The sequence below is a fragment of the Diadema antillarum genome, unplaced genomic scaffold, assembly GCF_040938485.1.
Source record: "Diadema antillarum isolate AM-2024a unplaced genomic scaffold, OU_Dant_1.0 seq00002176_RagTag, whole genome shotgun sequence".
Lineage (NCBI taxonomy): Eukaryota > Metazoa > Echinodermata > Echinoidea > Diadematoida > Diadematidae > Diadema > Diadema antillarum.
This window is the reverse complement of record NW_027272814.1, coordinates 18,505-34,983: the sequence shown is the minus strand read 5'-3', so window position 1 is coordinate 34,983 and position 16,479 is coordinate 18,505. Positions and strand designations below refer to the sequence as shown.

The window sequence follows — 16,479 nt, the reverse complement described above, 5'->3', positions numbered from 1 at the left end:
TTTCACAATGGTCTCTGCACATTTTGAGTGGGTTGACAATTGCGCAGTGCGAATTTAAGAACTCGCGAACATGTCTTTAATCTGCTCAGCACGAAAAAATTGATGGCATGAAAATGTTGATGTTTACAGTAGCCAAATGACGTTTCACAAGAGAATAATACATTGCCAATGAGTTTGCAAGGCAACGTAAATGACACTGAAAACCATAGTTTTCATTGATAATTTGTTTTCTCCTCCAAAGCTCCCTGAACCTCTTTGAACAAGAAAGCATCAACATATATGCAGAAGGGGTCATGGAAGCTGATGCAGTTTTCCAGGCTGTCAAGGTAAGTACAACATTTGGAGCAGCTTCATATAATACTGCCAAATAACACATAAATTTGCTTAATATCCCTGCTCAGTCTGAAAGTTGTTTCATACTAAAGAGTTATAAGTAAAAAGTTTTCATTCGAAATATGAAAATGTGACGCTGCTGATGGGTTAAGTTTAAAAAAAATGCAAAATTACAGAGGCAGTATCATAGCCACATGAAGTAGATCAGAATTATGGTAATTTCACTGAGCACTATAGTTGACTGCCTTTATGACAACATTTCAATTGTCTCATTACTTCCTTTTTTCATAAACTTCTACTTCTCTGTTACCTTTTTTCAGCAGGTTTTCCTGTTTAATGACATACAAGATAATGTTGCCGTGTAAGTGCAATACCTGTATGGTTATTAGACATTGGTATTAATGGTTGATTGATGCACAGTCCAAAGCATAATAATTTGATTTTATTTTATTTTCACATTTATCTCCTGTGGAAACAGCATGTTCTACCTGGTCTGGTTGAGAGTAAACGGGACATCTTTTGGAAGTGGAATGAAGAGAGATGGGTCTTTACACAACAACAATTGACTACCATTACAGGATTCTTGGAAACGCATCCAGTAGCAGGTACTTTGTGGTTATGATAATCCTCTTCCGTTTAGTTGTGTTTTGTCTTAATATGAACAGAGTATGGTTGCATATGCTATCACAATAATACAGAAATGATGTGATGAAACAGGTCAAACCTTTTCACATATTTGAGCTTGCTCTGATGTAAGCATGATGAATTCAACATGTATTTTGTAAGTGATCAATTTATGGCCACACCCTACCTTCTAGATACTTAGCTGTGCTGGACATGATGGACGATTAGTGAAAGCTTACAGAAAATAGACAGTGGCGGATCCAGGCAGAGGCGCACCGGGTACTCTCCCCCCTTTTATTTTTTGTTAAAACAAGAGAAATGAAAAGAAAAATTGGAGGGGGGCATGTGCGCCCACCTTTAATTTTGTAAAGGTACCCCCCCCCCCCTTACGGAATTCCTGGATCTGCCTATGAGTAGGAGCTATATTTTACACATAATAAATGTGATTTTCCCTTTCAGAAGCATCTTTACTGTTTATTTCATTCATCTCTTTTTTATGTTAAAGAGGAATGTTGCTTTTTATACCCAATAATCTTTCTACCCTAATCTTCACAGCTAACAGTTTCTATGCAGGAACGGGTCACAGTAAACCCTACCAGGCTCTGTACAGACTCCTACTCTATGTGCGCCTACTCCAGGAAGTGTCAGTCCTGACTAAGCCCACATCAGAGAGGGTTCAAAAAGCAAGTCAGAAGATCGCAGACCATCTGAAATCCCTACAGGAGGTAAGATTGTAGATATCCTTACAAAAACATGAAGGATTTTCATCTTATGTTATGAAGGGTGACACGACATTTGCTCCTGGGACTGATGCTCCGGTCTTATTTTCTCCAATTACTTATGGTTAGAGTTAGGGTTAGGGTTAGGATTGTGATAGGGTATTAGGTTTAGTTTGATGTGAGGATTAGGATTATGGCTAAGGTTATGTTTGTGGATAAAATGTATGTTTGGCGTAGTGTGCAGATATTTCATGGAAGCAATTGTCTCAGGAGCGAATGTCATGGAACCATTATGTAGTTCTACATCCGACTATTGTCCATTTCTGCATCCAACAAACAATCATATTACCAAGGTAACTCCTACTAAGACTTCTATATTACCCTCTAACTATCACCTACCACTACCCGTTTACGCTTTCTGCCAACATCTACTTCTAATTTCAAGTCTTCTTTCTTAGTTGGCTTCTTGACACATAGAGTCAGTAAGTCTCCTCTGGGCCGTTATTCAGTTGTAGAATATTATAAATGAGCTTTAAAATATCTACAATCTGATTGGTCAGTTGTCATGCATTGATTTTTACCGATCCACACTGAGCCATGCGTCCGGTAAAAGCCGAATGCATGGCTCAAGTCTTGTATAGTGTTGTAGGTGTACCGGACGCATGATGGGGAAAATGGTTGTATTTCGTGAATTTACGGGCCCATTTTATAACACAAATGATGCACAGGCCTATTTCGTGGATCAGTGAGAATTGCATGCTCTCGTTTAACTTTGGAATAGTCTAAAACCCACTTGCTGCGCTCGTGGTTTTAAACAGTTTTAAACAGTTCCAAAGTTTTCTTTTCAGAGTTTTCAAAAAACTTGTGCATCCAGTTCTCACCGATCCACTCTGTTCTGTGCATCATTTATATACTGTAAAAGTGGATATATTCGCATGAGTAATTTTTTGCACTCGACCTTGTAAGATGAATTTCACATGTTCTTAATTCCGCAGAATCAGGTCATTAATTGCTGGAATCTAACAGCCTGCAAAAATATTCACATGCTTTTATTTTCATGCCAGCTTCTGGTTGCACGAAATGTGCAAAAATTTCCACTTTTACGATATTGCTTTCAGAGTGGAGTTGATATTTTCACCTCATTTTCTCTCTTTTCCCTTGGTTTGTTTCCAGATGTTCTACTTGTTTCCTCTTCTCAAGGCTGCCATCCCAACAGTCATCAAGGAGGATGCGGAGGAGAAACCCAGTGAGATGGATTGATGAGAGAGATGATTCGTTTCCTCCCACGAAGAGATCAGTCACCTTGATGTGTGTTATACAAACATATAGAATGCACACAAAGAGTGTGTGGATGGATGGTGTAACCCAGTATATATCTTAAAGGGATGGTACAGTATTGGCTGAGGTGAGGATACAGCTTTTAACATTTTGTAAGATATTTAGAAACCACTCTATGAAATTTTAAAGGATATACAATTCCAAGGGGAATTGACAGTTGATTTGATAAAAATTGGATATCTCAGGCATTTCAAGACCAATTTTCATCAAATATACTGTGAATTCCTCTAAGAATTACATGTTCTGTCATATTTCATGAGAGGTTTCTCACTATCTCACACACACACACAAAAAGTTGGAAACCTGCAGCCCCATCTAAACCAAAACTGTGCCATCCTTTTAAGATGCCCTGTAACCCCATAGCAAATAGATCAGAAAAATATAAAGCATAGATGGAGAAAAAAAAAGAGATTAAATTTTTGCCATATTTCTGATTTTATATTGCATCACAAGATCTATATATATGTAAGGTTTAATCCATAGCATGACACTTACAGCTCAGTACTGTTGGGTTCATAAATCCATCTTAGTATGCACCACATGTTCATTGGTTTGAACTAAACTGAATAGCGTGGACATGACATACCATTTTGTGAGTCAAACATGGGAGGATGACACTCCAAGAGTTAAATGAGTTACCTGTGCTTAGGGAATGTGATGACGGTGTGCAGTCTTTCTTGCATTTGAAAAAAAAGACATGTGTTGGTCAATCTGTTATATATTGTGAGGGCTTAAAAATCATCTTGTCTCTTACAAAAACAAACAAACAAACAAACAAACAAACAAACAAACAAATTACTCTGAAGGTTTATCCTATAGGTCTTTTAGTGACATGTTTAGAGGGTGACATTTCATTTTTAACCAAAGCTTTCTTTGTTCACACACAAAATGCCCCAAATTCACTGAGTGTAAGAGATGCCATTTCCGTGTAAATTAATTGTACTGTCTGTAGATTGTGCTTCTTTTTACTATGACATGAAATGTTATTATTTATTAAGACACTCACTTAATAGAAGGATTTTATTTTTTGTTGGAATGGCTGTCATATGAGATGAATACTGAGAAAAGTTTTGTTGTGAGTGGAAGAGATTTGTGAATGTATCACTGATCAGTCTTGAGAGAAATTATTTCTAGAAATGAGTGAGTTTAATTGGGCAAAAAATCTAAATTGGCCAAAACTATGCACGTTGTCATCAATTATGTGATGTTTTCAAGGTTTGTTTAATCATTGATGTTATGTCCTGAAGAAAATCAAAACATGACATCAAAATCCCCAGATTGTACTATCGTTTTGAGATCTGTTCATGCTGATTTACTCACAATGTTACTCATTTCTTGTTTGCTGTGGTTATGCTATGCAATGTGAATGTAATGTTAATTGTTTTCATATCCTAAATTCAGAGTATGACTGAATGTAATTGTCTGTACAAATCGATTCAGAGGGGAAGAGGAGATAATATATATCACTATCACCCATGAAGAGTTATCTATTACTGGCACTTCACTTATGTATGATTTAGTTATCTTATTCAATACACTGCTGTTGTGCCATAGTGTAGGGTTGATTTTTTAAAATTTTTTTTAGGTCATGCAGAGCTTTTATTGACTACTATTCCATCCACTGACACTTGCTCAACTTGCTTTAATTCAATTTCCTTTTTCTTGATTTGAAATAATTGTGAAGGGTAAGAGAGACTGTGGGTTTTCTCTTTTTTTTTTCCCTCCTCTCTTCTCCAAGGCAAGATATGCATATCTTGTCATTTGGTAGAAGGGTTCAGAAATAATGATTATTCGTCAGTGTCATTTGGCTGGCTCGAATGGGAAAAAAACAAACAAACAAACAAAGAGTAAGAAAGTTTTTAAGTCCATGTATATCGGAGCTTAAAGTGACATAGAAGCATATAATGGAAGAGCTGAAAGCTGCAACCATCTTGAGTATTCCATTATAAATCAGTTTTGTCTCTGACGTGAATGTAATTAGGAGTATTGGGTCAATACTTTCAGTTTCCTCACATGCATCTGAGTTATTTTTTTCTCTGTAGAATTCAAAATACTGTGAAATGACATCATATGAGAGAACAGTGTGTTATCCCACACCTACCTTGGTATTGTGTAAATGTGTCTGAGTTATTGCAAGTATATCAATGTTTGAGAGTATATTGTCTTCTTTAGTAATGACATTTTAAGTTGAAGAAACAGCCACAGAATCAAGAGCTTGCATTGCAAATTAAACATAAAAGTCTGTTATGGTTTCTTAGATGGATGCGGTTCGAGCATTATTGTTCAAGATGTATGGGTTTGAATTTGCAAAAGCTGTCATACAACATATACCATGAATATTTAATCAAAAGGTATTTCTCAGGATTTGTGATATTTGATCTGAAGTTTTCTGTGAGGAAAACAGAGTGATGATTAGGTATGATGAAGCAGGAACTGTTATACTTGTCTCATGCAGTGACAGTCAGAAGAGAAAGAGGAGAACTGCATTCACACTGGTAGTTTGAATTAATTTAAACATTATTATGGATTACCATAGACATCTGGACGGATTTGCCCAGCTTCGATAGAACAAGAAGAGAAAAGAAAGTGGTTTAGAAATGGATATGTTCATCGGGATGAACGAAATGTTTGTATTAGATTCTTGATAGTGTTCTGTAGTTTTGTGAGCATGTGAGCAATATACAAATACATGTAATTATGAAGAAGAATTATTATCCTGGGCCTGTAACATGTGCTCACTTTACAGACATGTCTGTTAGTGTGCGTTCAAAGATTTATATTGTGTCATGTACATCACTTACACTTATCTGTTATCAAACAATGCCATCATGGAAGGGAAAATCTAATGGACAAAACTCCTTGAGTCCTTTTCTAACATGTTATTGGATATACATATAGATTCTGAGTCTTCATTTCTTTGGGTAGGGTATTAGTGTGTGAAACCATGCGCTACAATCAGGTATCATTACTGCACATTCCCTGTCAAACATAGATATGTACTTGCATGTAGTGACTACCGTTACTTTTCTTTCAAACGTTGATGCTTTTAAATTTCTCTAGAAGTATATCATGCCTTGTGACAAAAAAGAAAGAAAGAAAGAAAGAAAATGAATTGCCCCGCGGAATACATTATTTGATGAGTAAGTAGTATAGTAATATGGCTTTGCTTCGCGAACGAAGATGAACGAAGCATGAAGTCCATGTCTGCTGCAAGCTCATAGATGACCGACAAGACATGAGTGAGAAACCTCAAGCAATTTTATTTGAGGTCGTAGATAGTTGAGATATTCTAGTCTTGTTTGAGACTGTGTTGAGGTAATGATTTGTATGTGTACACATGAGTGCTTATGCCATATTAAGGGATGTCAGAAGGAAAATTGATGAAGATTTCAGCTCGACATTGTAATGACTTTGTGTGTGTGTGTGTGTGTGTGTGTGTGTGTGTGTGTGTGTGTGTATGTGTGTGTGTGTGTGTTTGTGTGTGTGTGTATGTGTGGCAGAAAGGTGGTTATTCATCTTAACTTAAACAAAAGCCTTACCTCACTCTTCTTTTGAAATATTCATGTATGGATGATAGTGATAATGATTGTAATGTTTTCAGCTGCTTTTGACAGAAGAGCATTTCAGGGAAGTTGAGTATGCTCTCATTTATTTATTTATTTATTTTGGTTCTCTTGTTTTTTTCTTTTTTCTTTTCCAAAAGGTGGGGTGGGGTGGGGTTCAACTTATTCAACTCTCAATTTAGCAATCTAGCCCAAGTCTATAAGATATGTACCTAAGATGGTACATTTGGCAAGTCATTGGCATGTAACCTGTATTTTACCACATTCTGTGTGAGGGGAAATGTGTTTTTAAAGTAACATTACACAGATTTTGCCGTGACACTTAATAATGTTAGCCTGTACTTTGAGGAAAAAAATGTTTATGAGTTTAAACTGATTGATTTTAGTGGAACTGACAATTTTTATAGATAACACCTAGATATGCAATAAGAAAAACCTATGTGTGTTGGCCACTTTTATGATCTCTTATCGGAAGTCAATGTGTTAATGCTTGTAGATATATTTACACATGTAGGCTTGCATAGATAGTTTTTGAACTTCACAATATTTCATACCTTTCAACACATCTTTTGTTGTTCATTGATGCAAGGTGCTAAATCTTCACTTTCTGCTTGAAATTATCATGCGTCTGTTCATGAAGTGATGAAATAAACTGGTCGGTTACCTCTAGAGAGTAACAGACACCATTTACAATCAGTTTGACATTCTCTTGTAGCTTAGTGTGTGTTGATGTCAGGATAACTTTGTGGTTTGCCATCTCCGTTAGTGATTTGGCACCTCTGTACATGTTGTTGGTACTAACTGTGGTATCATAAATGGTCTTTCTGTGGGGTCAATTAAAGGGACAAAAGCATAGCCTTAGAAAGACATACATTAGTGGTATGTTACATGATATACTAAGTCTAGTGAACACTCTCCTTCCATTTTAGTTCCCTTTTTTTTTTTTCAAATTGTGCTCTTTTTCTTTTATCCATTTCTTTAGTGTTTCTCATAACTGCTGCCATTTCTTTCTCAGTCCCCAACACCTCTGGGTAATTTGTCAATTTGATAAGATTATTGTCATATTCTGAAATGCCATCTGATTCAAGGAATGCAAAGTTTTGTATTTTGTCCTCTAGTCACTCACATCAACATAGCCGTAAGATAGGAAATGTATCTGAAATCAGGTATGGTTTTTAAGAGTCTACGGCCATCACTAACCAGAGAGAATAGTCGATAGGCATTACATGCACTGTACTACCCTTGTATGCCCTTACCCCATCTGCTGTTTGCAGATACACACCATGAGGGGCGGGATAACTAGGGGCAGGGGTGGGGGTGGGGGAGGGGGCTGGGAACAGTTCCATTTTTGTTTTTGTGAAGGAATGTACATTAACTTATCAAATTTGTACAAATAAGTACAAGATCAGTACATGATGTAAGCACTCTTGAGCCTTCTTGGATGGGCATGTTAATTTTTTTTTTTTTAATAAGATTGCAAACATGCTGAGTATGTATTGAAGTATTACTAGTGTCAATGCTGTGTGAAGCAAGGTGAGGTCAGTATATGTATCTTTTTTTCTTTTCTTTTTTTGGTAGTCATCATTTGTGCAATCAACTGTGTAAGTGTTGGTCTCCAATTATTTATTCCTATATTCTGTTCTACCATTGAAAAAAAAAACAACAACCATATACATACACATTTGGATCCTTCATGCTTAGCAAATATGTCAATTTTGGTATATTTTTTTAAAAGGCAAAAGTAAAGTGATACATGTACTGATGAAAGTTTCTCAACCAGTTTAATAAACACCCCATTTAAATTTGTGAACAAGCAATCATGATCAAGTGATCCTACATTACTTTTCCCACGGTTCAAAATTTACCATCAAAAACTTCACATTTTTATGGAAAAGATCATCATCTTCAAAGTTGTCATTCAAATTGGTGATATTTTCATTCTACTTTGTGGTACAATATCTTCATTTAGTAACATATTCTTAATAAATGTATTTTCAATCATCTTTCTTCTTTTCATCAGACTCTCTTTACTGATCAATTATTTATATATACAGGGCTCCACACTAACTTTTATTTTTGGTGGCCCAAAGGCAATCATCTTACCTTTTTTGGTGGCCCGATCAGGCCACCAAATTCTTCATTTCTGAAATTTTGGTGGCCCGACGTGCGTTTTTGGTGGCCCCGGGCCACCATTAGTGTCGAGCCCTGATATATATCATATATATATATATATATATATATATATATATATATAGGTATATATATATATTTATACTTACTTACATCCATTCATTTTTATCTATTTATTTTTAAATTATTTGTGTGTGTGTGTGTGTGTGTGTGTGTGCGCTACACGCACCTGGGGAGACGTGTCACCTCTAAACAAATACCTGAATACACCAAACATGTTTACCTCTTAAAGTATTTGATTGCTTGAACACTCGCAACCCAGAAGCTAGAGTTAAATTGCATGATGTTTTGCATGCATATCTAAATTGAATCCTCCTATTTACACTTTTGATCGACAAAATCATGAAATTGCATGACCATAACTTGAAATTGAATGGCCATAATTTTAAATTGAATGCCTATTTTAGTTCATTTATGTCTGTTGTCATTATAATTTCACCAAAAGTGAATCGAAGTTCAGTCATTTGGTTGAGGGTGGGCAGGAAAATCTAAAGATAACTGCACGATTTAGCAGAGCTGCATAACAAAGAGGAACACCAAAATATGTGGCAGCGGTGGGATTCGAACCCACGCCATCGAAATGACTGGTGCCTAAAACCAGCGCCTTAGACCGCTCGGCCACGCTACCGTGATGGTCTGTGATGAAGCCGGCGGCGACCCAATCTTCAGGACGGAGTGAGACGAGTCGGTAGCGGCTGCTAGAAACACAACAATATGTCTTGAAATTTGTTCATTATATTTGCCTAGTGGCCAATATGTCATTACTTTGTTAGTAAGACAGATTGCACTGTTTTGCGTTTTTCACTGGAAACAGTTTTATCGCTCAAAAACTACGCCGCCACCTGTCGCTTATAAACGTTCGCGCGAGCTTCAAAAGAGCTTGAGTGTGGCAAGACTCGATCGTCGAATTCACTTGAGTGCACCGACCGCATGAGTCACTCTTCCGCAGCGCTGTCCCGTGGTCTGTGGCTGGCTCTTCGGTGCGAAATGAAATGCACGGGCTCTGTTTACTCAGCGTGTCGCGGAGACTCTCCAGCATAATAACCGCTGGGTTTTCCACAAAACTGTGACTACAAACAAAACACGTTTGTTTCTGTCGATGATGTTGCTATTTTCTCGGCATTTTGCCTTCCCTTGTACACTTGCTTCATGTTACAAATCTAGAAGAGGACAAGTGGTTTTGGACCTCCAGTCCGTGGTGTACAGTGTAATATTTTTCACCTTGATAACACAATGACACAGATGAGAGCATTATACAGTTGCTGCTTCTGCTCCTTATTTCGCATATACATAATTAACTATACACTGTATATATATATATATATATATATATATATATATATATATATATATATATATATATATATATATATATATTTAAATGCAGCTGATCACATTCTGTTTGGGCACGGTTTTCATAAGAACTAATGTCATTTTATTGAATACATAAACAATATGATAATAAATAAGCCTAGGACGTCGCCGAGGAAAAAAAAACAAAAAACAAACACATAATAGGCCTAACAGCTCTAAAACTATCAAGTAGACCTGTCAGTATGCGAGCAGTACCCCCAAATCGCCCAAGATTTTATCAATGTGTGAAATAATAATTCTTTTCGCAAACCATTATTGTTGGGTTTTTATTTTTCCCCCAGATGCCCCTCCTTTAATTTAGGTATATCAATGATCAGTATTCAGTGGCAGATATCGGGGAGGAGGGGGGGGGGGGATGAACCGGGAGCCCCCACCCCCCCCCCCCCCTCCCCATTTATTTTTTTATATAAAAAATAAAAAGAAAAAAGCTAAAACTTTTTTTTTACTTAATTGTCAACCAATGAAACCCGGAAGTGGGAAAAATTGCACGAGAGCCTTTTTTTTTTCCTTTCATTCTTTTTTGCTTGTCAGCTGATTAAATCCGGCCACTGGTATTAATTTGGCTTAATGACTTATGACTTTACCAGATACAATAATCATGGTATAGGTAGGCCTATAAAAAGACAACTGCAGATGAATTATCTCGTACAATTTTCCCTCCTTTTCTCTCCCTCTCTCTCTCTCTCTCTCTCTCTCTCTCTCTCTCCCTCTCGGTAACAGAAAGTGATCTCAAAAGGCCATGACCTTTACTACACCACGTGTAATAGTTTTTTTTTTTTAACTGATCTATCCTCAAGGCTAAGCCTAATCGAATGACATCGGTAAAAATAACAAGTGATTTTTGACAATGATATTTCTAAACATTTTTTCATGTATAGATCAAAGAAGCACATTAAACAATGGATGATTCACTTGCATGTTTCATTTATCAGTATACATCGTTCATTAAACATGTATGTGTAATATAAAATAATATGATCAGGGTCATATATTTCTTCTTTCTTTATTTTTGTCCTATATCTCCTATACTTTCTGCTAAATTTGTGCATACCTCTCATCAAACTGTTATATTTTCAATAATAAAAGTAGGCCTATATACTATATACCCTTTACATGATAATCAAACAATCATTTCATGAATACGTGCTTATAAGTTTCTATGTCTCAAATCAATATCAGGTTAATTATTTATGTAGGGCCTATGCTGAGTTGTCAGTGATATTTAAACATCCCTTTTTACCCACCTGTCAATTAACTTGTTTTCACATATAGATAGGTCCGCTGTCATGGTTTATGATAATTGTCAAGGTTTACAATCATTTGAATGTTTTACTCAATGATTTCATATACAGTGTACTATTTTTTCCTAAAGTAGTTACAGTATTACGTGTTATTGGACGCACTTTTTCATAACTGCAAATATTTAATGATGTCGTTATAATTTTTTTTTCATTGTTTAGTTATATTATGCCATCTTTATGTTTTTCTTAATTTTTTCGGGCCACCAAAAATGCAACACAAATTAGTATCGAGCTTTATATAGATTATTACATACACAGATGGCAGCATACATTTTGTTCATAACCTTGTACATCCTATGTTTTTTTCCCCGATAAGTGAACATGGAACAATAAATACTTCTGTGGCTTTTATGATCGTATTTAGTTGTCATTTTCCAATTAAAGTGAATTTGAGTTTAACTTAATTTGCATAACAATAGAAACATTGAGATTTTCTTCCTTTTGGTTGTCCTTAATTATTAAATGATTTTCTAGGAATGTGCGAATTGTCACTGGGAACATGATGAAATCTAATATGCAGTTATTACAAGCAAAATTGCTAGTGATCAAAAATTGGGATAAAGTCTGGATAGCCTTGGAAATAATCTCCTTATACATTTCTTTTGTCATGCAAATGTATTAGATTGCAAATTCATATAATGACTTTTAGTATGACAATGTAAGGCATCTGACCTACAGATGTCTGATTGCCACCACAAATATACTATTTTATAAGAAACGGGCAGATATTTAGGGATAATATGATTAATTTGGCAGACATCTTTGCTGCATGTCGCTATAATCTGCTAAAATACTTATGCATCAACAATCATAACGATTTTGATTTAATAAGAATAGAAAACAATAGAAATATTTTACAGAAGAAAACATAAACGTATCAAATGTCAAGCAACGTACATTTAGGACTGATTTATTTTTGCAGTTCATAGTGGTTTAGAACCACGCATCTATATCTTTCGATGGCTCTATGATGGTTATTCAACAGCGCCACCTTGTGCTGTTGTTCTGAACTTTTCCACGCAGATCGTTACTTTACTCTGTGCAATCTCATCAGGATTATGTTTTCAAGTTTTCCTCTCCTCCTCCTTCTCCCCCCCCCCCCCCCCCCCCTCCTCCTCCACCCCTCTTCCTTTTTTTATCTTATTATCTTATAAATGATGATATGGTGGCAAGCAAAACAGAAAAACGACATTTTTATTGGCAAAAGAATTTCTGAATATTTTACACCGTGTTATTATGTTATTTTGTTGGCCTTTTTACAAAAAAGTTGCGAATATTCTGAGAAGATTGCCATTTGTTTTGCTTAAAAAAAATAATAATAATTAAGGGTATGCCAGAGATAGTGAAGATTAATTTTGTTTGGAAAAAAAAAAGAAGAAAAAGGGGCAAAATGCATGGTCGAAAGGGAGATATCATGGACTCTGCTCTTGTTCCAAGCAGTTTATCACACAGATGGTGTGACGGCCCTCTAATGTGAAGCCATAATCGGATTATACTTAACGGGAAAGATGTTCGTATATCATTATTATTTTTGCAGTGACACTGATAGTGGCAACGTTTTGACGTGGTGCCAAAGCGGGTGTAGTAAGATCTGTACAATTAGCTAACGAATACTTGCTGCATCATTAAGCGGTACAAGTGGTCAATCTGACATTCATTCATCTGATAAGGACAGTTCGTCGAATACAATTATATTGATAAAGTATATGCACGAATGATAATACAAATTATTTTAAAAAAAGAAACAATGCACACTTTGTCATGATGGCAAAAAAAAGAAGAAGGAAGTAATCAGAACGACGCAAAGAAGTGTTCCACTAAAAAGCCAAGCTTTTAGGACGTGGAAAACTGGAATGTTAATAACGACAGCACCAATATACCAACAAAATATACTAACATTAAATTCATGTATATGCCATTGTATATATTTTGCTCATTGATAATGTGATCACGTTTATCAGGTGCAATGCAAATGCATGAATCCCGCATCACCGACGTTGAAGAGAGAGCTAGAGAATTCGAAGAGGGAAGGGGGGGGGGGGTGTGGATGGAGAGGGAGAGGGCGAGATGAGAGGGAGGGGGTAGACGGAGACGGAGAGAGTGAGGAGGATGTATCACATTCATCACAAGCGATTAGCTTCGGTTAACGAGCATTATTATGTATAAACTGTTCACGATGGGAGCAGTTCGTTATTCCGAAGATTCGCTATTCCGAAGGTTCGTTATTCCGAAGGGTCGTTAGTCCGAAACACACAAATTCCCCATACCTAGAGGTTCATTAATCCGAAAATGAAAAAGGGTTCGTTTATCCGAACGTTTGTGGCGTTATCCTGAAGGTTCGTTATTCCAAAGATTCGTTAATCCGACAATGAAATTCGGAACAATGAACCTTCGGAATAACAAGTCTTCGGACTAAAGAGTCTTCGGAATAACGAACCTTCGGAATAACGAACTGTAACCGTTAACGATCATGACCTTGCCATGAACAACACAGGCTAACGGCCTGAGGGATTGAATTTTAATGTCCATGCCTTATCCGCCATCAATTTTGATCAATATCAAAGGCACGGTGTATAATCAACTAGGAAATCTTCTGATTATACATATCAAAATAATATGTCTGATATTGCGGAAAAGAAAATGTCGGAGATTTCTTGTAATAAAACAAAATGTTTGTAAGCTAATTGATATTGTAATACCCGACAAGCTGCATTCACTTTAATAACGGTTTTGTTTTTATTTTCTTCCTAGCAGATCAACATGCATGCAGTAATAGAGGGTTTTACCATCATAGTGTATCACTAATAATTGCATTTACTACAGTGCACATGGTTACAGCGTTCTTCAAACGCTGAGATATTGAACACTTTTCCCCATGTGAATGAAATAATAGAATACTATTTCCATGAGCAACAGTACTATAATGTAGGAAAATCCACATGGCATTGAGAAGACGAGAGCTATGTACACTGTATGATCATGGGTTTGGGGTTGGATAAGGTCATAAACCTGTATGCCTGCGTACGTAAGCCTATTACAAATATTTTCCTGTGACAGGAATGCATCGTGACGATACTCTTATGTCTCGTAATCAGTTCTTTCTTGGAATTCATTCTGCTTTCCATTGACTCTTCTTCCATTTGCAAGCAGTGAATGATGGTTTACAACACTTCTCATTACAGAGAGGGCATTGTCGGCACTGTCGACAAATTAAAAGGGAAGATCATAGTTTTGGTAGGGACTGGACATCAGATTTGTGTGTGTGTGTGTGTGTGTGTGTGTGTGCGCGCGCGTTGTGTCTGTGTGTGTATGTGTGTGTGTTTTTTTGTGTGTTAATTTATTCTAAGTACATTTTGAATATTCATGTACGTGTATACGTTATTTTGACTAATTATTTGTTTCTGCAATGATTGACATATTTTTTCTTCCATGTTATTGTAACTTATTTCATAGCCTCTTATTTGACAATATTCTCAGTGTCTTGTGTGTTGTAGCTTTAATGTTGTGTTTTTGATCTGGTATAGTTTTTGTCAGCTTTATTATCATAATGTCTATAGCTGATTTAAATTGGAAATGCTCTTTTCAAATACCAGAAATAATCTAAACAATTCTATAAAGATTATGAGATGTATCTTCCTGATGGGGGGCATCACAGAAACGGAAAGACATTAAAAAAAAAAAAAAAAAAAAAAAAAAAAAAAAAAGATCCTCCAGATCATTCACTATCATCCATCTAAAAGGAAGCGAGGTAATGGTCAATGCCCCGAATGTTAGTTATCCACAGTTGCCCATGCCGGAAAGTGCCACGCCTTATACCAAGGAACCAATCAAATGCTCGAAAGGCGTGGCTTTATTTCCATCACATTGCCATGCCATGTGTTTTGACGCAATGCATCTCTTGTGCCATTCAAAGTCTCCAGGCATCAACACAGCAAGCAGTGCACAATGACTGCCGAGGGATCTGGCGCAGCGGGCAATCAAGCAATAATGTTTAATCAGCCGCCACAGAGGGGAATCTGACCTTTCTCACATCTATAGACAGTCCATATTTCTTCCATGCTTGATTGTGCGACAGATACACGTCTGTTTGTGTGCACAAGCGAGATTCACGTTGCCGTTGACGTCTGCTGTCGGCGACGACGTAACTCCAGCTCAGCGACGTCACCCAAAACCAAGTGTATATTGGATGTGCCGTTCGAGCTGTGGACCATTCTCGCGTTTATCATAATCGCTTTCCCCTTAAAAAGACCATCTGAGCTTGATTCCTTGATAGCACATGAATCATCGAAGATGATGAAGGGTATCGAGGAATAAATAAGTTCGATCATGGACATTCTCTCTTTGTTTAATGTCATCAAAATCGAAGAAGTGACATTGATAATGATCAGTTTATTAATGGAATATCAGTGTATTATGTAACAATTATATACATAATCATCAAAATATCAGAGTTTGTCTACGTACACTTTACAGTTTCAGGCTCGCACGTGCTAAATCAAAGATGTGTAGCTCCCTCTTTCATTTCGTTGGCATGATAAAGAAGTAGCAATTGAGAGAAAATTTCATATGAATTAAGTCTTTATTTGATTATTTCCACTTACGGACATAGAGAAATAGCGACATGTTGCAATTAATAACACTGAAGCTCAAGAATTGTGATATTGATTTTGTTCAATGTGGCGTACAATTTGATGTAACCAGTCCACAAAAAGAGTAATGGAGAGAAAGAAAATGTATTGTCACTATAAACGGTAGGGATTTGCTTTCAGTTTATATCATAATATTGCTGCAAAACGGATCTGCAGCATGCAGACATGGCATCACATTACCAAAACACATACACACACATACACACACACAAATGCACACACAAAAACAAAACATATTAGTGGCCGTAGAAGGGGAGGGGGACGCTGCAGCCCCTTCCCCACAAGCACACTTTTTGCTCTTACAAAAAAACAAAAAAAAAACCGGAAAAAAATGAAGAAAACAAAATAAGAAAAGGAGAATAAAGAATCGAACATACAAGAAAGCACA

At 36.5% G+C, this 16,479-nt stretch overlaps 1 protein-coding gene and 1 non-coding gene across 2 annotated transcripts in view; one reads left to right on the top strand and one right to left on the bottom strand.

The window, feature by feature from the left end:
* The window catches only part of LOC139714151 (tRNA (32-2'-O)-methyltransferase regulator THADA-like), a 28,987-nt gene extending 25,794 nt beyond the window's left edge, over window positions 1-3,193 (top strand). Inside the window, exons 28-31 of the mRNA XM_071625870.1 lie at window positions 242-326; window positions 812-938; window positions 1,513-1,682; window positions 2,850-3,193. Of these exons, the coding sequence (XP_071481971.1) occupies window positions 242-326; window positions 812-938; window positions 1,513-1,682; window positions 2,850-2,936 (469 nt within the window). The 3' untranslated portion in view covers window positions 2,937-3,193. The remainder of the gene's footprint in view (window positions 1-241; window positions 327-811; window positions 939-1,512; window positions 1,683-2,849) is intronic.
* Window positions 3,194-9,313: 6,120 nt separating this feature from the next.
* Trnal-uag (transfer RNA leucine (anticodon UAG)) lies at window positions 9,314-9,395 on the bottom strand. Its single transcript has one exon. It is a non-coding gene; the product is annotated as a tRNA-Leu (tRNA).
* Window positions 9,396-16,479: the final 7,084 nt, after the last annotated feature.